At 38.0% G+C, this 24,578-nt stretch overlaps 3 protein-coding genes and 1 pseudogene across 5 annotated transcripts; 2 read left to right on the top strand and 2 right to left on the bottom strand.

The window, feature by feature from the left end:
• The first annotated feature begins 1,156 nt into the window (after nucleotides 1-1,156).
• On the top strand, nucleotides 1,157-5,539 carry LOC147867793 (uncharacterized). The gene is made up of 4 exons (XM_087315600.1): nucleotides 1,157-1,500; nucleotides 4,427-4,549; nucleotides 4,918-5,037; nucleotides 5,123-5,539. Exons 1-4 carry the CDS (start codon nucleotides 1,464-1,466, stop codon nucleotides 5,191-5,193), a joined length of 351 nt encoding a protein of 116 aa, XP_087171726.1. The 5' UTR covers nucleotides 1,157-1,463; the 3' UTR covers nucleotides 5,194-5,539.
• Nucleotides 5,540-6,485: 946 nt separating this feature from the next.
• On the bottom strand, nucleotides 6,486-9,058 carry LOC147867792 (uncharacterized). The gene has a single exon (XM_087315598.1). The coding sequence runs from the start codon at nucleotides 8,979-8,981 to the stop codon at nucleotides 6,582-6,584; it is 2,400 nt and encodes a 799-aa protein (XP_087171724.1). The 5' UTR covers nucleotides 8,982-9,058; the 3' UTR covers nucleotides 6,486-6,581.
• Nucleotides 9,059-12,228: 3,170 nt separating this feature from the next.
• On the bottom strand, nucleotides 12,229-16,884 carry LOC147867791 (uncharacterized). Of its 3 annotated transcripts, none has more exons than XM_087315597.1 (8): nucleotides 16,727-16,884; nucleotides 16,378-16,418; nucleotides 16,215-16,293; nucleotides 15,690-15,733; nucleotides 15,282-15,332; nucleotides 15,017-15,129; nucleotides 12,500-12,603; nucleotides 12,229-12,377 (listed from the first exon to the last, which is right to left on the bottom strand). In XM_087315597.1, the coding sequence occupies exons 1-7, from the start codon at nucleotides 16,812-16,814 to the stop codon at nucleotides 12,525-12,527; spliced, it is 495 nt and encodes a 164-aa protein (XP_087171723.1). In that variant the 5' UTR covers nucleotides 16,815-16,884; the 3' UTR covers nucleotides 12,229-12,377; nucleotides 12,500-12,524. The 3 variants fall into 3 exon arrangements, with proteins under 3 accessions (XP_087171723.1, XP_087171721.1, XP_087171722.1); XM_087315595.1 differs by having other exon boundaries at nucleotides 12,229-12,475; nucleotides 12,508-12,603; XM_087315596.1 differs by having other exon boundaries at nucleotides 12,229-12,450; nucleotides 12,510-12,603.
• Nucleotides 16,885-17,705: 821 nt separating this feature from the next.
• LOC147867790 (uncharacterized) lies at nucleotides 17,706-18,331 on the top strand (annotated as a pseudogene).
• The last annotated feature ends 6,247 nt before the right edge of the window (nucleotides 18,332-24,578 follow it).

Here is a 24,578-nt window from a genome sequence, read left to right as displayed (position 1 = left end):
CAATACTCATACATGTGATATGCATGGAGTTGTCTTCATTGATCATTAGTATGTTCAAGATTGTAATATTTTAGAGCTTGAACATATTCTTACAATTCCTAGAAAAGATAATCGATTAGAGTGTATACAACACTCGGCAATATCATTGTCCTATCATGAGAACATTGTTCGTACATCTTATGACATTGTCCATACAATAAACTTCTTCAAAAACCAAATATTCCATTACGAACTTATGAAAGCTTGTGCATAAGCTTAAGTATGGCATAAATAGTCCCACATAAGGCCTTCCTTGTGTTTGGTCTCCAAGACACTATAACAACATGAATGATTGATATATCCTCCTTGTGTTTTTGTACTCTTTAAATACGAGGTTATATCCATTATCGTAAGGTTGTCCAACATGTAGTCTTAATATCAAGTGCTTTCATGGCCTATTTATTTAAAACCTTCCTTAAATATAAAGTTCTCTATGAATAAAACATGTGAAACCCCCAAAAAATACCCTTCCATATGTTGGGACCCAATGTTATACTTAACATATCTTATTTATATGCAACCCCCCAAATAGGTTTCTAAGACAAATGGTTCACTCTCATTGTCATATACATTAACCTCATTGTCTACACCCCCCCCCCCCATGACTTCACATCATTACAAGCTACACAACTTGCATACACGTACCTTGGAAAGAGAAGAACAAAACACCATCTTGACCAAATACTACGTTCACATCATGGTGGTGTAAACACTCGCTTGCTCGATACATTAAGCCTCAACATGAGTAGCAAATGAAACATGAGTGAAACAGAGGGGCGGATGGCTTAGCAAATGGATGGGTTGATTCAGTCACTTGCCTGTACAGGTGTGTGTGCACAGGCCGGGTGCGAGAACAGGACATGAGCGAGCCTCAACAATTGGTTTGTTAGAGACGTATGTCTGAGGGCAAGGCGAGAGGTGGTTTGGCCCTCGAGACTTAGCTTGCCGTGCGCCCACATGTGTGTGGTGGAGTCCCGACTCCCAATCCCTCTTACCTCCAAATATAGAGATGGACCTACATACATACATACATACATACAATATATACATACATACATATATGTATATATATATCCACCTCCAAATATAGAGATGGATATATATATGTACATACATATATCCTTGGTGTAGCTGAAGGAGGGAAGGAGAAAGAGAGAGACAGAGAGATGGTTTCGCGTGAAAACGTATATCTCTTCTATTATTCGGGGACATGTCCACGCCATGGCACCTGCAACAGACAGACAGACATAGAGAGAGGGTCTAAATTCATAGACCCATTATCATCATCATCATCATCATCATCATCATCACCTTCTCCTTCTTCGTGATCGACTCGTTTCCTTCATCATATCACATTTGATCGCAAATGCTTTTCTGCCTCTGCCCTGGAGGTTGAGCCTTTCTGCCTCGTTTTTCTGGAATTTATGGGATGCTGTGTATCAACAAGAAAGGATAAGGAAGGTGTGGTCAATTTATTCATATTTCCTTTCATCCATTCAGATTCTTGTTATAATGTTCCTGATTAGATATTTTTGATGAAAATTAGATTTTGTGTCGAGAGAAGGGAAAATTTCTGTGGAAAAAATATTTGGGTTCCTTTAAGCTTAGAATGGTCCATGTCGTGATGGCTTATTTATGAAAGCTCTTCCCATTTGAATACAAATATGTAGTAAAGAAGATAATATATGGATTTGGGAAAAACGAAAAAAGATTTTTTAATCTTTGATTGTCTTATGGATTCTGGAATGGTGTAATATGTACCAAACTTCTCATTCATATGAATATGTAGCTGAGAGGAGGAGAAATTGGCTGTTGATTCTAGAAGTTTAGAATGTTCTATGGCATGGGGAAAAAAGGATTCTTAAATCTTTGAATATTCTATAGCATGGAGCTTACTTGTTACACCTCTTTTCGATTTATATGGATACGTGGTTGAGAGGAGAAGAAATTGGCAATTGAAAAAAATGGATCCAATAAAGTCAGAACGTTTTGTGGCATGGTGGCATATTTCTTTCCTTCCATTATTAATAATTAGGTTGAGAAATGGATATGGAATAGAATGGATTCTATGAGTTCAGAATATTGTATATAAACCCTCTTCCTGCTCAATATGAGTAATTCAGGCTCTTTTCAGGCGAAATTGTTGTCTCTCTTGTGCCTTTAGGTCGGACCTCATTTGCTACAGTGAAGAATGATGTGATATGATGTATTCTAGTTGTTTCGAAGCCTGGCTTTCACTGTTTCATAGTGCATCAAGCAGAACTTGCAACTTTAAGTTGTTCATATTTTTTGGTACTCAACACAGGGAAGGGTGTGGCAATAGACATGGGAAAAGAAGAGGTAAGGCCAATAGCTAATGATCACTGTCTTGAGGAAACATCTCAAAAATTAATTAGGGCAATATTAGTTGGTTTGGTGAAAAAGTGTGGCCATTTGCAACAATTGGCTAATGTGGCAGGCTACAGGTTACCCAAGGAATGGTGCAGATTTGTCCACCTAGTTTAATGAATGCCTTCATGAGATCTGGATCCCCTGAAATTAATAAAGCTTTTCGTCTTTCATTATCTGAATGTAGTAACTGCCATTTCATTGTTCTCTAATCTTGTTCCACCTTCATCACCTCAGGCAATGCTCATCAGTTGAGCGACAAAGAACTGGATGTTTCATGTAAGAGTTATGTTTCTTGTGAACAAAAACTCGATAATGGGGAGCCCATTCTCACCATCCGCCTCTTCTTCAATATCTCCACCTTCTACATTTGAATAACTCATAAGAATTTGTGGAAGAATTATAGATATCACATTTAGTTTTAAAAGCATTTCTGAACTCTTGAATTCTGTATATAAACAGTGAGTTTTGAATGGGAGGCAGACATGACAGCCATAAAGGTGAAAGAAGTTTAATTCATAAGAAAACAATTTTCGGTTTGAACGTAGACTTATTATCGCAGTATGATGGCCAATGTTTGGCTAATAGAGAGGGGCTATAGGACTCATGTACGAATTTAAAAATTGCAAGGGAAAGAAGATGGAAAACACAATGTTCAATACAATCAAGTGGCCTGTGTTGATCAATGGGATACACTGCACTGTTCATTGACTGTGGTCGTTTTTGTTCATTATGTGTTTTGGACGGAAAGTCAAGGGAACAATGTCAATATTAAAATTGAACTATTTTGAATGGTAACCATTACCCCTTCCATAAAACTTAAAAAGTAATATTGATGAGCAAGGGGTTCTTGCACACGAGGTAGATGTGTATACATCATGGTTTAAAACTTAAAAAGTAATATTGGTGAGCAAGGAGTGCTTGTAGAATGATGTAGTTGCGTATACCCACAAGATGAAAGAAGAATTATCTGCATTTTGAAATGGTCGAAAGCATTAGGAGCAAGCACTACATATCTTTGGCTGCTTAAGAAGCAACACAGAATGTACACAAGTCAAACATGTATTACATTTAGGCATCTTGCTTATTTTTATCGCAAAATCAGTGTATAGTTGTGATGGTGCATTTGTCGAGCTCAAAATATTCCATTTCTGAATCCAGATAATGTTGCTTACCACCAAGTTCAAGGCGAAACAATTATTAAACTTTCTTTATTATCACACGATGATGACACCATTTTTTTTCATCCATGATGCTGCCGTCATGACAAACAAATCAAAACTCATTTGTGGTGGTGGTGGAGATTTCAAAGTTTCTGCTATTTGTCTTCAGTTGTATTTCTCAGAACATGGAGAGGAGGTTTGAGAAAATAGAATTGACCTTGGAGATAGTCAATCAAGGAAAGGATGATCACAGACTGAATGCATTTCAGTAATGCAAGAGGTAACCTGAGGTAATGGCAGATGGATTTTGTAAGGACCAAGTGCTACAATCGTAACTCAACTGAGTTAGTTGAGGATGTAAAGAACGTGCTAGGGAAAATCAAGATCCACTCATATGTTTTTGTTACCTATCCGAGTCTGAAAAATAGTGAATTGTTAATGTGATGTCGGAAAAGTAACGATGTGCTTTTAGATGGGTTCAATCAGGGTAAAACACTAGCTGATGTGTCTACCCTCAAGCAGATTCTGTTATAGGCAGTTTCTAGGCTTAAAGCTTTTATACATATTTGATCAGAATTGTATTAACTGTTGACTTGATATGGTCCGTGGAAAATACAAGCATTAGTATTATATGGAAATGAGTGAATATATATGTAAATGAGAAAGTAAAGGCACGTTAATTGGATGCATGTACAGTAGTGCAAATTTAAACCTCAACATATACTCTTGTATTTTGACTATGTCGCACACATCTATGTTTAATAACCTGAGGTATATCTTTCGACTAAGCACTTGAGTTCATTAGTAGGTCATTAATGGTTAATGTTTTGTGATAGGTGACAAAAAGAGGTGGTCAAAACCAAAACGATGGAAACATCCTGAACCAATTGCAGCATCAGAATTGAAGCAGATGCGTGATGAGTTTTGGGATACTGCTCCTTACTATGGGGGCCAGAAAGGTGTAAAAATTTGATCTCATGCTCCTGCTATTGCTTCGATACAAAATTTGTGATTTCAGATTTATATTTAAAAGAAGTATTTTATAGACCACCCTCCACAGAAAATTTGTTCTATTTGATGTGCTAAACTTTAAGTTCTAGTAGTAGATGCAGTGTGCTACAAATCAAAGGTTCAATCCTGTGTGTGTATCTGTATAAGGCTCTCTGCACATAAAAACTTTGTTTCAATCCAATTGTTGAATCCATGAATACATCAAATGCGAAACATTTTAATCTTCTGCATTCTGAATAACTTGCTTCATTCATACTTTCTTTCCTTATGTTGCAATTTCTAATGGCACATGGTTGATAAAAAACTTGTAATGCAGAAATATGGGATGCTCTTCGGGCAGCTATAGAGGCCGACCTAATACTAGCACAGGCTATTATAGATAGTGCAGGCATCATTGTCTCCTCGGATGATATGTCCATATGCTATGATGAAACAGGTCCTTAGCCGTTATTTCTCTACTCTTTAAGTCTTTTTGTTGAGCAAGCCGAGCTTTGCATAAACAGCTTTCTTGCTTTCTGTAGGTGTAAAATATGAGCTACCAAAGCATGTCTTAAGTGACCCTAACAATGTTATCAAAGATGACCAAACATAATCTGCCACAAGTACATGCCCTTATGATGTTTATGAAGAGAACCAGAACCTTAAGTTTGTGCAAGTATATCCCTTAATGATGTCAAATCTAATGGACAACCATGGATTATTGTTCAGCTGATGGACAAACACTTGCGTATAAAAGCAAATCGATGATTGTGCATGTATTCAATCGTGTCCTGAGTTTTTCAAAACATATATATTGCAAACATGCACACTTCAATACCACAAACCCACATATTAGTGCAACAAATAAATAATATATAAATTATGTCTCTTTGAGATTTAAACATGTCGATTTCATTTGACAAATGATTTTGCTAAAACTTGATGCCATCTTTAGTGTAGATTGTGCTTCAAATAAGTAAAACAAGGTTTCATAAACATTGGCAATATGTGGTGTTGATTCATGCCATAGGCTCTAAGTAGTACTTCACTTTAGGAAATGATGTGAGCAAACAAAAGTATGTGTCTAGAAACAATGAACGTAAACAGTGAACAATTTGGTTATCTGGCCATCGCTCTGTCTTGAGAATAAGTAAGCAAAAAGTTTACGTATGCTGAATTCCATCTAGTTGTGGGTATATGCTTTGTACTTTTTTCCAATGAATGATGTAGGGCAAGGCCACTTGGCTTCCTTGTATATATATCTATATGTCAAGCACTATTTGAAGTATCAATCTTTTTGTCTTACCTACACATTGTTTTCAGGAATTGAATAATAATCATGACAGAATAATTGCTGAATTATAATTGTAAATTCCAATACTTTACAGGTACACATTGTTTTTTAACTATATATAAACAACTATGACATCGTGGTATTTTCCCATCCTTTGCCACATGATTTTTCCAAGAATATGTGGGAATTGGCATTACATATTTCTCTTGGGTAATCCAATAAGCAATACACAAGACTATGAGAAGCCATACCACAAATTCTGTAAACAATAATGGCCTTATTGTTACCTTACTGTTACAAAAGTTCTGATAAATCCTAATGTAAGATTATTAAACACCAAAAATGTATTATATAAGAACAAAAAGAAAAAAAGCTAAAGAACATGAAAAAATGCTCTTTGCAACATCACGTCATGATATTCCATGGTTTTGTTTCCCCCACAAAGATGAAATTTGTTAACTATGGCAGATACAAAGTAGCGCCTTTGAAGAAATGATAGAATACTTTGGCCAGCAGAATTCATCTTTTGAAGGTTTCATATGATACTCAATTTCCATTTGAACAGCCTTTTCTAGAAATGATGGAAAGAAGAGAGTCAATTCTCTGGAATGTTACTTGGAACAGGCACATATCATCCCATTTCTTTTTTTTCTTTAAATTCATTTTTGCATGTCCATGAACTGTATTACATACACAAGCTATTTACCTCATCGTAACCTAACAAAAGTGAAGTCCTTCAGTGAATCCTGAAGGTAGTGTGACTCTCTTGTCATCATGTGCCCACTAGAGGAAGAAGATCTAAGATGCATAGGTCTGTTGACAGGCTCATTTAAACCTCGAATCACCCTTTGAGCCAATCGAAAAGCATGAGGCAATGCATTTGATTTTGGAGCCATTGATAAATAAACCACACATTGAATCAAATATGAAGAGCAATCCTCACCACGCATCAATTCACAAGCTTGATGGCATGAAATTGCTTGTACGAGTGCTTGAGGATCAGCCATACCTACTTCCTCACTAGCAAATTTGGTTAGGGCTATCATTATTCTTCTAAGGGGGTTCTCTACGGTCTCGAATGCTCTTGAAAACCAATAGACAGCGGCATTACTGTGCCCCCCCTTCATGGCCTGCAACATAGCTGAAATGAGATCCTCATCATTCTCTTCTTCCCAACTCTTTTCCTTACCCTCATGCTGTTGCCATTGAAAAGCTTCCTTTGCATCTTCTATGGTGACCACCATAGTGCTCTGAATGTCTAAGTGAGAACTATTTGCTGAATGAGAATCACCACGATAACCAAAAACTCGCTCTCGAAAATCTGAAACTGTGGTTGTGCTTCCAACAAATGCACCTTTCTTGTTGGCATCGAGATTCAATTTAAGTAGATTTTTGTCCCTGTATGCACCATATGTGACCTTCCCTCCTGTGATTTTCTTAAATGGCTTGGCATACTCCTCTTGGCTAAACTGAAAATATCCTTTTAGATGCTCTAGTACATTATGAAGAGCATCATGCTTGACAGTACTCAAGTTTCCCACCCTATCTCCATGACTAACCTCTATTTTCGATTCAGTTTGTTTTCCATTGAACTTGAGCCCTTGCATTTCCTTCCAATTCTGTAGAGCTATACGTATAGAATCTTCTAATGCATTCAGAGCTACACGCGCATCACCAGTGGCTGCTGTTGCAAGAAAATGAATGGCTTCATCCTTGATAGCCAAAACTTCTAGGCCTGGAACATCACCCACTGACACACGTACGCCCCTCTCAACATCTGATATTGCTCTTTGCATTATGCTACAAAGATCGTCATATTGTAGTTTCTTGAGTGTGAAAATCTTGCACTTATGTAATAAGCTCGAGATGAGCTCTGTGGACGGACTTTTTGTTGTAGTAGCCCCAATAAAGACAAGATATCCTTCTTTGATAGCAGGAAGTAATTGTTCTTGAAGGAATTTACTGAATGCACTCAACCTCTCCACAAACAAGACAGTCCTTCGACCGGATTTCATTGCTTGCTTAGCCTCATCTAGAATCTCTTGTACCTCCAAACTAGGAGGCTTTTCATGAAGCACTATAAATCTAAATGAAGCATTGCGAGCAATGAGCCTAGCAAGAGAGCTTTTTCCTGTTCCCGAAGGGCCTCTGAATATGATGCAAGGCAAGCTTTCACCAGATTCTAGAAGAGACCTTAGAATGCAATGAGGTCCAAGCAAGTGATCTTGGCCAAGAATTTCCGAAATTGAATTCGGCCTCATCCTTTCAGCGAGAGGTGCGATACTCTTCATTGAAAGTTGTGACATCAGGTTTAATCCAATGCCAGTGGACACCCGCTCAGTGTCAACGGCCTTATTCTGCCAATTCCTTATCGGGTTTTTCCCTCTACCATGCAAGGTTGAAGAGGATATGTCCACCTGCCCAATTTCAATCACTTCATCCTGCCACTTCCTCTTTATGTTTCTTCCATCTTGCAAGATGTCTCTTTTACCTTGCAAGCATGAGGATATGTCTGGAAGCCCAAAGCCAGCCACCTCATCCTGCCATTCCCTGCTAAGGTTTCCTCTTCCATCTTGCAAGGAATAGATCTCAGTTAGGCCCCTCAATGCCGACTTGTGGTGTTTTGATGCAGAAGCCATGATTTTATCGATTTCTTCTTCATCCTCGGGCGAACATGAGGCTGTTACAGATGTCTTAACACACTCTTGCTCTTCTAGCTGTAGTTGAAGATGAGGAGATTCTTCCATATCTCCTCTCCAATGAGGCGCATTAAGACTCTCCAAGAGACTGCCGCCGCCTTTTGACCAAGGTAGCGAACTCCCTCTCTGTAGCACAGAAACAGCCCCTTCTTCTTTCATATGTAATCCAATATGATCACCACGATCATTTCTTCTTTCGAGGAGCCATTTAGTAGCTTTGAGGTTAGACTTACCTCCAGTTGCAGCTAAAGCTTGCCTAGCCAATCTTTCTTTAGAAGAATGTAATGCATTTATGGCTTCTTTGTTTAAGCTTCCTTCTATGGAAGAATATCTGTCTTCTTCTTCTTCTTCTTCTTCTTCTTCCTCATCTTCTTCTCCTTCTCCTGCTTGACTCCCCTTCAACATCATATAATCTAATCCTTCGATTCTATGACATGGGTACTTTCAAAGCCAAGAAAAGCATCCAGGAGTTCATTGAAAAGACTTTCGACTTCTCTCAGGGAAAGGATGGAATTTAAAAGAGATGGATCCTTAGAAGGCAAAGAAAAGCATTGGAAAAACATTCGATCACTCTCATAGACGGACATAATCTAAGAGAGAGGTTTTTTGAAAGCAAAAAAACATTGACGGGATGTGTATTGGAAAAACCATCAATTTCTCTCAGACAAGACTGAAATCTATGACATGGGTGGGTCCTTTGAAAGCAAGGAGACGCATCGATGATTTCATTGAAAAACACTCAATTTCTCTACAATTAGGATGAAATCTAAGAGATGGGTCATTTGAAAGTAAAGGGAAGCATCAATGGTTTCATAGAAAAACCAAATCAATTTCTCTAAAATTATGGGTCCTTTGAAAGCAAAGAGAAGAATTAGACTTGAGTTCAATTGAAAAAAGCGTTCAATTTTCTTTCATTGAAGGATGAAATCTGCAGGAGAAAAACTAAAACTCCCAATGGGTTTCCTTATTTCTTGACATGAAAACAAATCCAATTAATTCTCAAATAGGAAAGTATAAAGAAGAAGGCAAAATGAAAACTACTTGTGAGTTCTTTCTTCGCTGAACGCTTCATACTCAATTAATAAAATCTCAGATAAGGATGGATCCAGCGAGACTTATCTCATAACAGAAAAAGAAAAGAAAAAAGAAAAAAAGAAAAGATTGCTCACATGGGCTCTGACTCTACCGTCTTCATGAAGTTTCCATAGCCTGAAATCTAACTAACAAAAAAAGACAAAAAGAAGTAAATTCAAAACCTCAAAAATGTGAACCTTTTAGTGATGTTCAAAGGTTACCTAATGTAGAAAAAAGGTACACACTTTGTGTACATACATACATACATACATACATATGTATATATATATATTTAGCATATATGTACAGACAAGACATGCATATGGAAGGCTCCCATAGACAAAGAGTTACCTAATGTGGAAAGAGGTTTTAACATTTTATGTATATATGAAAATAGGGTTTGTGTATATAGGGTTTTAAATTATGAAAATAGCTATAGGGTTCTAAAGTATGAAAATAACTATAGGGTTGATGTCTATAGCTCATAGAGAGGCACTATGCATATGAAAGGGTTCCATAGACCCTTAGTTAGACAAAGGCTTGCTTCCCATTTATTATGCATCATATACATAGGTTCAGACACTTTCTTACTCTCTCTATCTCTCTTTCTTGAAAGACAATCCAACCTCTTTTGCATGTACCACCGTTGTTCTATGAAATTAACAACAACTTACTTGCTGTGTCCGGAAGAGTTGGCATCTCATTGCTCATGGATTCATGAGCTCGCCTTATTGGCATGCAATGTTTAGCGTTGTGGGTTTCCAGTCTCCCATGAAAGGTTTCAAGGTTGCACTCCTCTTGAAAGACTCTTTATCATTCTAGGTTGCAATCATGCATGCCAAGTTTTGGCTCTATTGGATACAATTTCATTGGTTTGACCCTGATACATTTTCGACAACTCAAGGGTTAAAATGTTTAAAGACATTGATAGCAACTTGCATATGTTGCCACGGTACTTTGCTAGTGGATGCAAGCATTATTATTATATTGGTTGTATTGGTGGCCCCTCAAATGTCTTAATTGAATATGGTCAAAATTTAATTCATAGAAATCTTATATGTAAAATCTTGAGAAGACACTCCTTGTTTCTTTCATTTGAACGTCGTGATTGTGTGTTGTACTTGGTAGTTGTGATATGCTCCTTGGTGCATGAGCTATGATAATATTTTTGCATATTGTAAACTTCAAATCATTTGGCCACATCTCTTGGATATATTTAGGAAGATTTGAAAGCTTCATGTTTGACTCACACATTGTAAACTTAAACATCTCCCAACATTTGTCACCAATATCATAAACTATAAATTCTCTTCATTTTAGCATATTATACGTAACTCTTGGCTCTCTTCTTTCTAGAGGATAATTCCACAAATTTCTAATAGTGAACTCTTACTCTTTGTAGACTTGATTTGTGGAACTAAATATAACCCTAATGTTAATTAAGAGTGCAATCTCAATTGTTGCCATTTCATTCATAAAATCGCCATATGAAATAAAACTTTGTTATGACTAATATTGCTAATATACTTGGAAATCTATAGACCCCCCAAAAAATTACATAATATGTTTTACAATAAATTACAAACAAAGACATAGCACTTTATGCAAAACGTTTTACATAGCTTGAGCTAACAAGATGTTAAAAATGTATGTAATGCAAAAGCTCACCTATTTCAGTAGGCCATGTAAAAAGCACTCATATTTCCTTATTTCATCAAATAACCCTAGGTTATTAATTTTGGTGGCAGAAAAGGCATAACATGATATTGAAAATGATGACATATGAACATGTGGATGCAAAGTGATCTAATTGTAACATACCAATGGTAGTTAACAACTTTTCTAATTTATCTTTTTCAACTGCATTTAGCCATATTAAAAGGAGATTATTGTGCTAGGTTTTTAAAAGTTTAGGTTGGAAGTAGTAAATAAAAAGTTTGTTTAAAGCTTATGAGAACAATATTTGATGCTTGAGCAATATTGAATATATGACAATTCATGCTAATATTCAAATTATAATGTCAATCCTAGCTTTGCTCTAATGAGTTTTTTTGTCATTGTACTACCCTTGGCAAAAGCAAAAGGCAAAAGCATAAGAATCTATGTCTCCCCTTGGCTAGGGTAAACTACTTTGCATCCATCATCCCATGGCTCATGTTAGTTCTCCATGGGCATTGATAAATCACCAATATATATAATGTACATCACTAATACATAATCTTTCTCATACATATACATTATATATTGAAACTAGAAAGTGTGTCGATAATTAGAGATGAAGCATTAAACTCCCCTTCAACATTCACTTAGATATGGTAAGATACTCTGCTAATCCATTTGTTTTATGGGGTTAATCTTGTAACTAGTATGGTTTACAATACACACTCATTCTGTTCGATAAACTGATCATGCAGAAGAATTTTGAATCCCTAGCCTAATTGAGTGTTTTCCAAATTTGTGGATATGCATGATGTTAAATGAATTCACTCACAGCTGCAATTTAAAATGGTACGAAGAAACATCTAGTTTGCACTTTGATGAATAATTATCAAAATGATATTCCAGATCATGTCACCAGATGCTCACAAAACCAAATAAGATCTTCCCCAATGACCATAAATAATGTATCTTTAAGTACAAAACTAGAAGTTTTATTATTCTTTAGACTTCCACTACACCCATTATTCTGCATCAATCAATAGTTCCATCTAGTTCAACCTTGATAAGCATCTGTACAAGGGAGTTTAGCTTACAATATCTAAATAGAAACCTCAATAATTACATGACATAGAATATTAGATTTGATTTGCTCGTTCTTACATATCGAGGTTGATCTCAAGAGCTTTTCTTACACATCGAGGTTGGTTCAGCTGGATTTCAAGAGCTTTTCTTCGTAGCAGTAGAAGTGCCATTGTTGGCCCAGATGTAAAAGTTGAGGGATGTAGCCACTGTCAGCCTGTTATAAGAAAATGTCAAAAATGTGAATTTCGATATTATATAAAAGTGTTCGCTTTTCTGCATAAGACCTGTTGCAGGTACGTTCATGCACTGGGATTCAAATCTCACTACCTACCTACTTCACTAAATGCCCCACTGTGGAATGTAGGGGTTGAAAGCATCAGCTATGGCATTCTTATGCAGAAAACTTGTATCATGTCCCTCACGAACCCCCTTACCACAAGACTACACGGTGAACATGTCATATATGCAGCAATCATACTTGCCCCTATCGTCACAGGCTTATTCAATAGGGCCTTCCTCACACGTGAGCCATGCACACAATTGTGCCTATCCATCAGAAAGGGAACCACTCCAACCAAGGAACTAGCATACCATTAGGATTGGCCATAGTTTTCAAACTTTGTGACGCAGTGCTTGAAGCCGAACCAACACTTGTGTTGAGGACAAAGAGATATCAGCCACCAGTTAGGAAGGATTTAGGCACCCTTACCACCAACCACATCCTGTAACATCGCTTATGGATCAAACACAGGATCAAACACAGGATTTAGTTTGTATGCCGCTTTGTGGATTTTCACAAAGTCCTCTGATATTGTACCAAGGGAATGTCTCTTATAGAACTCCATGCATTCCCTCCTTCATGATGTGGGTGATTTGTTAAAGGAATAAGCATTGGGACAAGTTAGGTGTCCAATGGGACTATCAAAGGCCATCAGAAGCACCATCAATCTGAAGTAGAGATATGGAGGTTTCTCCATGGGCATGCTAGAACAATAATGCCACCAGAGACACTTCTAGGAACCTCATACCAAAATATAGTCATTTGACACCATGGTTACACCATATGGGCTCCAAGTCTGCCCATTAACATGTGCACACAAATTGAACATCCACTAATGATGATGTCACAGATGATACAAAGCAGACCCTCAAGCCCACATTAAATCATCCAACCTGAATTGGCCGCAGCCCTAGGATGGTAGAAGCATTATTCCAGATGGATAGTGCATGTAGATACATGCCCCATAGTGCATCGCAAAGCAATAGGCCAACTCAGAACAATAGATCGAAGCAGCACAAGCACTTTGCATAGCTAGGGAGGATAGAGTTTGTATATTATGTGAATAGGAGATGGAGAGTGAGGAACATTTCATGTGCAGCTTCCAAGCACATCAGAGAGAAGTATGCCATACTCTTTGACACCAACCTTTGACACCAACCTTTGACACATGATGAAGAAAGGTGACCTCCATCACTTGGCCAAGGATTGCTTGAGCATTTGAAGCTTAGGGACGGAATCAGCCCTTATATTAGCGCACCACACACAGACAATCACACATCACTGCAACTAAATCGACAAACTGACTTCTTCTATTAGCCTGCAACTACACTGACAATATGCCAAGGAGTCACCAATGTGCGAGCAAAGTGATGCAGCCAACAATGGATACCAATGGGTCACACCAACACTAGATATGGAGATCCTTGCTCACCAGTACGTCATCATTTTTTCATGCAAACCACTCATGCGTTGAGGAAACCTAGAGCTTTTATCATGGATCTTCAGGAAACCTCGAGCTTTTATTCACCCATATTTGTAATCATGATTTATCTCAATGATTTTGACTACTCATAGTAAAGCTACAGGCTACATCATGCATTAAAATCCTTATCATCAATCTTTTGGAAACCTAGAGCTTCTATTTTTTCAGTATGGATAAACACAAGCTACCCTTATTTGTAATCATGATTTGTCAGATAGGCTGATTTCAGCTACTAACAGACAACAATATATCTTTCTCTCGCTTTGGTGATCTCTCCATATTAGAGTGGCCCATGTTGGAGATTTTTCGAAGGCAAGTTTTAGTGTATCGAAGTTTAGAATCGTAAGTTATAAGATATATAGGTTCTTTAGTACCATATGCTTAGTTGTATATAATTTAGTTTATCGTTCTCAAACATAGTAAGATGTAACCTCATGTTTTGTCTTACAGATCATTTTGGCTCATTAAAGATGTTAACACAGCCTTGTTTCTCAAAAAATTCAATTGACCTACATCCTCGCTCGTAGTCTTGTTTATTACTCAACTAACTATAACCATTGTCTCTATGAATAAACCACTGTCTTGTTTGCTACCTGACTGAGCTACAGCCACCTGGGCGCCCTCTCTCAGGGCTTTGTTTACAACCAGAGTCATGGGTGGCTTTATCACTTTGAGTATCATTGGATACTTTGGAAAGGAAAGAGAGAGACTTCTCATAGTCAACGCACCCATATGCCAATTGCAAAGAAAGAAATATCCATTTGAATGCACATCTGTGATATAGAAACATGTCTACTACCTGGTGTTTACTGTTCACATACGAAATCTGAGTTAAAACTGGAATTCAGAAAGAGAAATACACACCAGCCCAAGTATGGTACAAGCAGGTAAGTTGCAAGTGTATTGACAGGCCAAAAGAGATACATTGTTGCCGCAACAGCTGACCAAAGCATTATGATCTCCACGAGTGCTGTTCCCTGCATTTGACCACAAGACATAATACTTCTTCACATTTTTTCTCTCAAAACATTTTGATATCTCATCCACAATGTGCTCTGGATTGCAACATTCATCATTAAAATATATAACAGTTTACTCCCAAACGTATCATTACACACTTCATACTTACAAGCAGATGAAGACCAAAAAATATTGGAGTCCAAAAGAAATTTAAAATCAGCTGCATCAAGACAGTAAAAAAAACAAGTAAATAGCAAGATATTACATTCAACTTATACTGCCATGCATTACTTTCTAGTCTTTTGTTTGCAAGTTACCTGCAACATGAAACAACTACTGTGAAAGTAGCATAGTACAAGAGATTAAGTTAATGCATGATACAACGAACTTCATGTAGATTAGAGCAACCACCATAGTTAACATGTGACCTTAGCAATTATAGACATCATATATTCTCTAGGCTTTACAAAAAAAACATTCAAAATTCACATTCTCTGAGGCAATGCTATGCTACATACAACGCTCGAACAAACGTTACTCGAAGACTGCTAAGTAAATTTGAAAAATAAATTAATACCTGTATGGCATATACTGTAAGGGGTAAGGTTTGCTCCTTAAACCCTGTGTTGAAGAAGTAAGATATTAATTAGATTTTGATGATATTTCAATGGGATTGCAGAATCATTTTGATATAATCACGTTATAGCCATAATGGATGGATATGATAAAAAGACCAATTCCTGATTAAAGCACACGCTCCAGACAAAAGAATACTAGCATTCATGCAGTATAAACAGTTAATGCATTTGCTTATACATAAATGAAGCAGTGTTATGCAATATTAAGGATATTTGATGTTCAGGGTATTTTTCAGTATACCTTCAGGGTATTTTTTTGAAATCATAGAAAGGTTAATGTTTTCAAGTAAATTCAATATTCAATCTTGATGTCTCATTTATGACAGTCTGCATGTAGTATAGAAAAAAACTAATTATTCACATACACTAATTATTAGCCCTACAGAATTTGTTCCCAACAACCATTTCGTGATTTTTTTATATACATTTTGAGAGCAAATAAAAAATGTATGACGAAAACTAACCTCCACGAAGCCAAACTAACCAAGAAGAAACTCCCATCAAAATGAATAGGATGGTCCAAACGACAGGAAAGGCCCAGTTCTATCAGAAGAAAAGAGATTTATACATATATAGCCTCGTTAAACACTCTTGTATCACGTTATGCACATTCACACATAAGCTTACCGGTGGTGTCCATGAAGGCTTTCTGAGCTTCTTGTACCAGTCTGCAAACTATTTCTTTCTCATCAAAACTCAGCAAAGAAATGAAGAGAATTCAGCAGCCACAATTTTATACGTATATGAGAGCAATACAGCATTTTGATCGATCCATGAGGGCCATACTTAGAAATTCTGATCGATCTATGATACCCATACAATAACTTGAGAAACACGTAAGAGGACAAAACAGCGATCCATCCATGAGAACCATGTAAGAGGTACCTCCTCTCGCTAAGGAAAGAAAGAGAGGGATGGAAAGAAAGAAAGGAAGGAAGGAAACAATGAATGAGAAAGAGTATCGAAGGCATTTTACCGCTCTCTCCCCCACTGCTGAATAAAGATCCAATAAATCCCAGGCTCACAGGGATGGCGACAGAGATCAGAAGCGGGAAGATGTCCATGAATCTTCTACTTCGGCTCCTTCTTCGTCTGTTTTCTACTTCTGAATGTGCTTCTGCAACTCTCAGCAGGGAAATGCAGCAGCCCTCTCTTTACTCTTCATTCAGTCTTTGGATATGCATACATACATAACCTATGAATCATGATGTAGCTTGCAAGTGAAGTTTAGTAAAGTGGTAGTACAAATCTTCACTAAATTCCCAATACATACATGCATACAAATTACAATACATACAAGTTTAGTAAAGTGGTAGTACAAATCTTCACTAAATTCCCAATACATACATACATACATGCATACAAATTACAATACATACAAGTTTAGTAAAGTGGTAGTAGAAATCTTCACTAAATTCCCAATACATACATGCATGCATACATGCATACGAATTACAATACATACAAGTTTAGTAAAGTGGTAGTAGAAATCTTCACTAAATTCCCAATACATACATACATAATACATGCATACAAATTACAATACATACATACATATTGTGGTGTCCCTTGGATGCAAGTGCATGCCTTCATGTTGGGTGTGCATGTGTTCCTTTGTGCCCCTTTTAGCATACCCTTGTTTAGCATGCATGCCTTCATGCTATGGTGTACATGTGTTCCGTTGAGCCACCCTTTTAGCATACCCTTGTAGCTAAGTAAAGCCAACCCAAATGGGTACCTTTGTACGACTATAAATTGAATAGGAAGTAAGAAGCTAAGCAAGCTGGTTTGGATTCCATTTATGTGCATTTCACATAATTGGTGGAGAAGCGGAGTAAAATTTTAGCCACTATAATCTCGTTCATGGCGTCCCAATTCCCTCCTGTCGCCGTCGAAGTCGATACCCCTATGCAATCTAAGTTCCCGCAACCTCCTGAGCGGCCACCCCCTTCCAAATGGAGCAACTCCTACAAGTCCTCTCCAATGTCATGCTTCAAATCAGCCACACGAACCAAGCTATGCTCTCCTTCCTCTCTGCTACCAACAATCGGTCTCCAGATCGGGCAGATTCCAAGGTTCGCCCAAAGTCCTTCTCCGGCTTGCCCTCTAAGGACGTCTTAACATGGTTGGATCACTTTGAGATGATCTCAAGTTACCACAAATGGTCTGACGAGCGCAAGGCTTTGGAAGTTCGCACCTTGCTCGAAAATGTCGCCGCCACTTGGTACGTACAACAAGCCAGCGAAGTGATAGAGCACTGGGTGATCCTCCAGGATCTCCTCGTGCAAAACTTCGCCCATCAAAATTCGGCCCAAACGATATTGCAACAACTCGAGACGTTGCAACAACAAGCACACGAACTAGTAGGCCAATTTGGTGTTCGCCTAAATCAGCTCCTCGTTCGTGCCGATCCAACCATGCCCGAGCATGTCAAGCTTTTCTTCTTATGGCCCCGTCGCCCCGTCTGCGCCTTGACATCACTCGTCGTGCCCGGGCCCAAGGTCCCAAGACCTTCAACGATGCGATCTTCATTGCCCAACGCATCGAAGCTTGTACGCTATCTGACTCCCAACCACAATGACCCCCTCCACCATCGACCGACTTGCGTGCACAGTACTAAGGAGCGACCCCCATGGACATTGACGTCCAAAACATGCAGATGCAGACTTGCCGAAACCTTCCTAATCGCAATGCCCAAGGGACACCACAATATGTATGTATTGTATGTATGTATGTATGTATGCATGTATGACATATGTATGTATCTATGTGATTTCTACTACATCGTATGTATGTATGTATGTATGTATTGCGCCTGTGTTGAAAATGTCAATATACTGTATTGAAAATGTGATTACTAAGAGATAAAAAAGGATGTCAATGATAAGCAATGATTCATCTTTGATTAAAGTGATTATTATGCTCGTTAATTGAACCGTTGATTTGTTTGTTGGAAAACGATCATTACACGTTGTCGCGTTACTACGCGCGTGCGTGGAGAAACGAGGCGGGACCACCGGGGTCTTGCACCAAAGAGCAGGTGATAGAAGGGGAAAGAGAAAGAGAGAGACGCTCGGTTACGTATGAGCAAAGAAACACAGGGACACGGCCTTGTCAACGCAGAAGACACGAATGGACACAGAGACAGAGAGACACGAATGTTTGTATATTAATGAATGACAAATAAACAACAGAGCACGCGAGCGGTTACAAACGAACAGGCCGGCGAAAAGATGTCGATGCCTGCTCGTCTGCGCACGAAAGGGGATAGGATGGAGGTGCTGCCGGAAGCACACGGGCGTTCCTCGAAGCAGCGCGAGCCTCCCGAAAGCCTACAGAGAAGAGCGATGGAGAACGAACAGAGGAGAAGCGTTTGGTTTCGGTCCGACAGCACTTCGTCCTCCTCCCAAATAAAAATGCCCCGCGTCTCCCTCTCTTTTATAGCTTCAAGAAGGGAGCCGTTTCCCTCATTAACTTCCTACCTACCAAATCTAACTACCTAGGATATACCTTTGTACCTAATTCTCTATTATATACATTAAAGGGCGCGCACGTGTGAAGAGCCGGTTCACGCGCGCTATGCACCGATTACGCTAAGGGACGGTTTTCTTCACGACAACGCGATTGGCGGTTGACAATTTGGCAAATAATTAATTGAGTCGGGCAACTGAGGATGTCCAAAGATTTTACGATCATAAAGACAATGTGCAAAAATCTCAAGATTGAAAGAATGGGTTACGATGAATGGGTTACGATCATCACCCAAAGATTGTCCGAAGATGTGTCGATCATAGTGTCGGTCATAAACAAAATGTGCAATATACTGAAGATTGGAATAATAATATGTTACTAGGGTTTTGGTTACGATGAAAACCAAATATTCTATATGCCCAAGATTGTTCGAATATGTGTCGATCATATACCAAAGATGTGTCAATCATAAATGAATCGGTCAATCTTGCCATTGAAAGAAATTTGATACAATCATAAAACACATTGAATATGAAACGATCATAAAAAAGGTTTCCATTAATATGTATAATTGATATACAATGTATGGGGGGCAACCAATATACAAAACGATTCTGAATACAAGGTACAACTAGCAACCAACATACAAAATGGACACTTGAATACGATGTATGGCTCGCAACCAATATACAAAATGATTCTTTCTAAGGTAATACATTGAAGATATAAAACATACAAAATGGGACAGATCACAAATATGGAAAACCTAAAACCCTTCGTGCCCACTTCGCCATACTAATCCAAAGGAGTTGCACATCTTCGAGTTCGAACCAATTCTCTGTGCCCTGCAATCCAATACATATAAGGGCCAAGATACTCCCAAAATCCAAGCTGAAATCCAAATTAAATGATACTTACAAAATCACTCGAAGTGAGTCCCTGAATGAACTCCTCTACCAACATCTGTATATAGTTCAGCACATAATAACCACAATCCCAACCATTTGGCTGTGTTGGGATGTGCAATACGTGATATCAACCCTCCATCGCAATATCCGCAAGACTCTTTAAGGTGCCAGTCACCTCGTTATTGAGTGGATCACAGAAGACTACTGTGTTGGTCATCTTAGTAGCATCTAAACCGGTTGGACTGTGGTGCATCTTTGTCCACAACACCCAATGGCCTGATACCAATGTCGGTATGAAGACGAAATCGCACTCGGACACACATCCAAGGATGTTCTCCACCTTGGAAGTTTGTTTCTGCAGTTGCACCCAATGTGGATTGACTATCTTGGGGCAGCGTGCACTCCATCCACATGGTGAATAAGCTCATGGTCCATGTGGATACCATTTCTCCCACTTGGCACATCGTTCGAAGATCCGACTCATCCACGAAAATGGCGAGATCGAGCCTTTGGCATGCCAACTGTTACCTGTTTCTAATAAAAAAAGCAAGTTGGATCGAGCCACACATCCGTTGAAGTTGCAAAACTTAAAACACACTGCAAATACTTGGCAAACTGTTTGTATGGTGTCTTGATCCATGATCTGATTGCTTTGCCTGACCCAATGTTCACAGTTGCCACATCCGGTGCTAAGTCTTCAGAATCTGAAGTTATCTCCTCACACGTCACCAGTTCCACCTCTTTCCATCTAACTTGTATTTTGGCCCTTCTCCATCTAGGTGGTGGTGTCTCATCGGATGGGTAATGGGATGTGCCACCATCGGTTGAGACACCACCATCTTCAGTTGATATCCCAGCCTTCTTATACTACAAAGATTTGAATTAAACACATCTTATGTACTACCGCCAAACATTTTATGTCACATATAAACAAGCATATAAAAGTTTCATACTTACATAAGAATCGAAGTCAGCTGCAATCTTATTCTTCAACATCTCCATCCGCTCTTCCTTTCTTGAGTCGTAGATTGCCATCTCGTTAGCAATAAATCTCGCCACGAAATCTGATTCGGCACCGCCTTGTAGTTCAACAAGAGTGGACTGGAACTTTGACATCACCCTTATCTTCAACTTCCGGATGTGTAATTTCCGATTTCGATGGTACTTTATCTTGGGGTCCATGAAACGCTTTAGCGACCTTTGGCGCTCATAGTTATTGAAGAATGTCCCTAGAGTACCCTGCTCCTCTATCCTAGCCCTCTCGGAAGTAGCAATGGGCACCGTTTCAGCTCAAACCAAACTGAACTGTAGCCATGGTTTAACGGTTTATTGGTTCCAAAAAAATTGTATGGTTTGGATTTTCGATAAACTGTTTGGTTTCGGTTCGGTTCGGTTCTAAAACTCAGGTTTATAGGTTTAAAGGTTTTTGGTTAACTTTTTGTTTACCTTAATAGTTTATTGATTTCATGGTTTAATTAATGGTTTTTTATTGATTTAATTAATTTCACTTAAATGTTTATTTAATTTAATGGTTCAATTAAAGTTTCTTTTATTGATTTAATAAATTTAACTTAAATGCTTATTTAATTTAATGTATTTTTGTTTATTTAGATGTTTAATTAGTTTGACTTAAATGATTAGGTTTAAAATTTTAATTAAATGGTTCAATTTGGCTTCAACTTTTCCCTGAACGGTTTGGTTTTAAATGGTTTGGTTTCAACTTTTTCTTAAATAGTTTGGTTTAAATACTGAGAATTCATAAACGGTTTGGTTTGGTTTTTGTTTTAAATAAACGGTTCGGTTTCAGTTCGGTTCAATTTCTTTTCCTTGAAACCGAACCGAACCGTGCCCATTGCTACTTGGAAGTACAACATCAATGTCATGCATCTTTTGTAAGTGTGCTTCCATGTCTACTTTCTTTCAATAACATAGTTGCTCTTGCCGGCAAGACTCAAGCACATTACATGACCAACATTTGTTTCCTTGTGAATCTTGGCCACCCCTATAGAGTGAGTTTAGGAGCTGAAAATCTATTGTTGTGGATATGCATTAGAATATACGTGCAGTATTTACATAACTATCGTTGCTTTACAATGAACTACGTCAACATACCTTTTGGAGGAGCATCTTCCTCGGATGTTGCATGTTCCAATATGGCGTCCAACTGAAGCTCAGAATCCATCATTAGCTGGCCCATGTTGTGTTCACCCTCAAACTTACCAGATGTACAAGTTCTAGTGTGTTTTCTTGCAAAAGCCCTGTAACTAATGCATCGGTTAGCATACATGCATCACTATTTCACCCCACTCGCAGTCAAAAAGTATTCATGGCATACCTCTCTTCATTAGGATGTATGTCACCCCACTCACAACCAAACCACTCGAAGTATTTCGACCTGGCAGCCATCTATACAATCAAGCAAAACCTATAATCAAAAATCCGGCAGCCACACACGTGTTCAAAATATATTCAAAATAGTTTGTTGAATCTGATGCACAAGCCTATGTTTTTCATTTTACATCAAGAAGATAATGTATTTCCATTGCATGTGGCTGCATCTGTTTGATTTTGATACTTCAAAGTCTCATGATAATATTTTCAATATAACAGATGCATATGTATATGTATATGTATATGTATAGACATAGATGTCGGAGATAATTGCACATGTTTTTGTGATATCTTTGATATCTACCTCAGTTTCAATATTCTATGTACACTACATATCTTTCAGTGCTGATTTAGGATGGTCTATTCACACATTCAATAAGAGAAAGACATTTTGTGGAACACTATATTATCTAGCACCTGAGGTGGATATCTGTATTATATCCACATGAAATCGAACACTCACTCAATTTCACTGGCTGTGAATTACAAGTTTGTTAACGAGATGACACAAGTTTATTGAAAGATCATAGCATAATCTTTCCTAGGTTCACTTTATTATACCTCCTTTTTCAAACAAAAAACCATCAAGGACATACATATAATGATGTTGTACACTAGCATGAGTGTGATTGAAAGAAGAAGATTATGTCATCAACATAAAGAAGAAGATTACTTACAATTTACTTTTCAAACTTGAGCTAAAATATCTTCAAAAATATGCCAAATATCACTAGGGTTTCACGTGTATGATTTTGCAATACCATTTTCACACATAAAACCATATTTATAGTTTCTTCACCATTCTCACGAAATATATCATTTCCAATATTAAAAATTTGCAGAAAAAGTAGAAAGAAATCAAATACATACCTCGGAAGTAAGCAACAGGTGGTTGTTGTTCCAAGTGCACGTCGACGGTTGGCTGATTTATTTATTTATTTGCCTCCGAAAACCCTAACAATCTCGTTTCAAAATTATGAAAAATGACAGGTTTTATGGTTTTATTTGAAAAGTAGTATCAGTGGGCGACTAGATTTGGTCGGGCGCCCGAGTTTAGAGTTTTCTACAGATTAGTCGGTCAGACCTCTCCAAAGTCGGGCAGCTGAAAGTCGGCGGACTCTAGTGAGTTGGGCGATTGAATACCACGAAGTTTGGCTCTGTTTTGGGCACATGCAAGACGAGACTCATGTTTGGTTATGCCGATATCTACCTCATTTAAGTCCGTGTGTTTAATTGATTGAGTGTCTCGCCTCCATACACACACACACACACACACACACACACCCCGCTCCACCCAACCCCTTCGTAATGTCGGCTTTCCACACATCATCAATCCCGTTCAATCCTTGCACACCTTCACAATGTTCACTTCTCAATTGCAACGTTCTATTTGTAGCATTGTTGAACATGGGAGTGTTGTTACTACTCAATTTCACACACGCTATGAGAAAATGTCTCATTGTTGGCCCCACAAGTCATACTTAACCTTCCGAGGCAATTGATCACAATTGTCTATTCATTTGTCTTATGAAATTCCTGTTCTTCCTCATTTTCCAAAATACGTAAATTTAGATCTTTGGCTAGTGCATCTATTTCCCCTTTCACTTCTAGAGATTAGGGAGAAGGAAGAAAACATAGTGAGAAATAAGAGAGAGAAAAGGGCAATATAATAAATAATCTTGATCTTTTATCTAGGGCACATTCTAGGAATTCAAATAATCATATAGGGATATTTTGGTAAATTTCCAAATGATTATATATTGATCTTGGCCACACACGTGATAAAGCATAGCTATATATAGGGATAGACTTACAAGTTGACACGAGAATGCCATGTAAGAGACTTATATGTATCTAGTTTTAGAATATTAATGTGCAAAATATTGATTTCTACAAAACACCAATTATCCCATACCATGAATCCTTGAAAAGGTTTGGATGCAAGCCAATATCTGATTGGGATAATGTTACGGTACATGATAGAGCTCAATGATTGGAATACATTGTACCTTTCCTTCTGAGGATTCGTGTTGTTGTGAACTACTAGGATTCTATCAA

This window comes from Azolla caroliniana, unplaced genomic scaffold (assembly GCF_043228905.1).
Source record: "Azolla caroliniana isolate FFs.n. ecotype wild unplaced genomic scaffold, voAzoCaro1.0.p SCAF_2, whole genome shotgun sequence".
Taxonomy (NCBI): Eukaryota; Viridiplantae; Streptophyta; class Polypodiopsida; order Salviniales; family Salviniaceae; genus Azolla; species Azolla caroliniana.
The sequence above is the reverse complement of the archived record's forward strand: the minus strand, read 5'-3'. Positions and strand labels throughout refer to the sequence as shown.

Bases quoted from the DNA above. Each gene is read 5' to 3' on its own strand.
- LOC147867793 (XM_087315600.1), top strand. From the start codon at position 1,464: ATGGGATGCTGTGTATCAACAAGAAAGGATAAGGAAG. The intron at 4,550-4,917 runs GTGTAAAAATTT...CTTGTAATGCAG, and splicing joins TTACTATGGGGGCCAGAAAG to AAATATGGGATGCTCTTCGG. The intron at 5,038-5,122 runs GTCCTTAGCCGT...TGCTTTCTGTAG, and splicing joins CATATGCTATGATGAAACAG to GTGTAAAATATGAGCTACCA.
- LOC147867792 (XM_087315598.1), bottom strand. From the start codon at position 8,981: ATGATGTTGAAGGGGAGTCAAGCAGGAGAAGGAGAAGAAGATGAGGAA.
- LOC147867791 (XM_087315597.1), bottom strand. From the start codon at position 16,814: ATGGACATCTTCCCGCTTCTGATCTCTGTCGCCATCCCTGTGAGCCTG. The intron at 16,419-16,726 runs GTAAAATGCCTT...AATAGTTTGCAG, and splicing joins CAGCAGTGGGGGAGAGAGCG to ACTGGTACAAGAAGCTCAGA. The intron at 15,130-15,281 runs GTAAGTATGAAG...GGTCAAATGCAG, and splicing joins TTTTTGGTCTTCATCTGCTT to GGAACAGCACTCGTGGAGAT.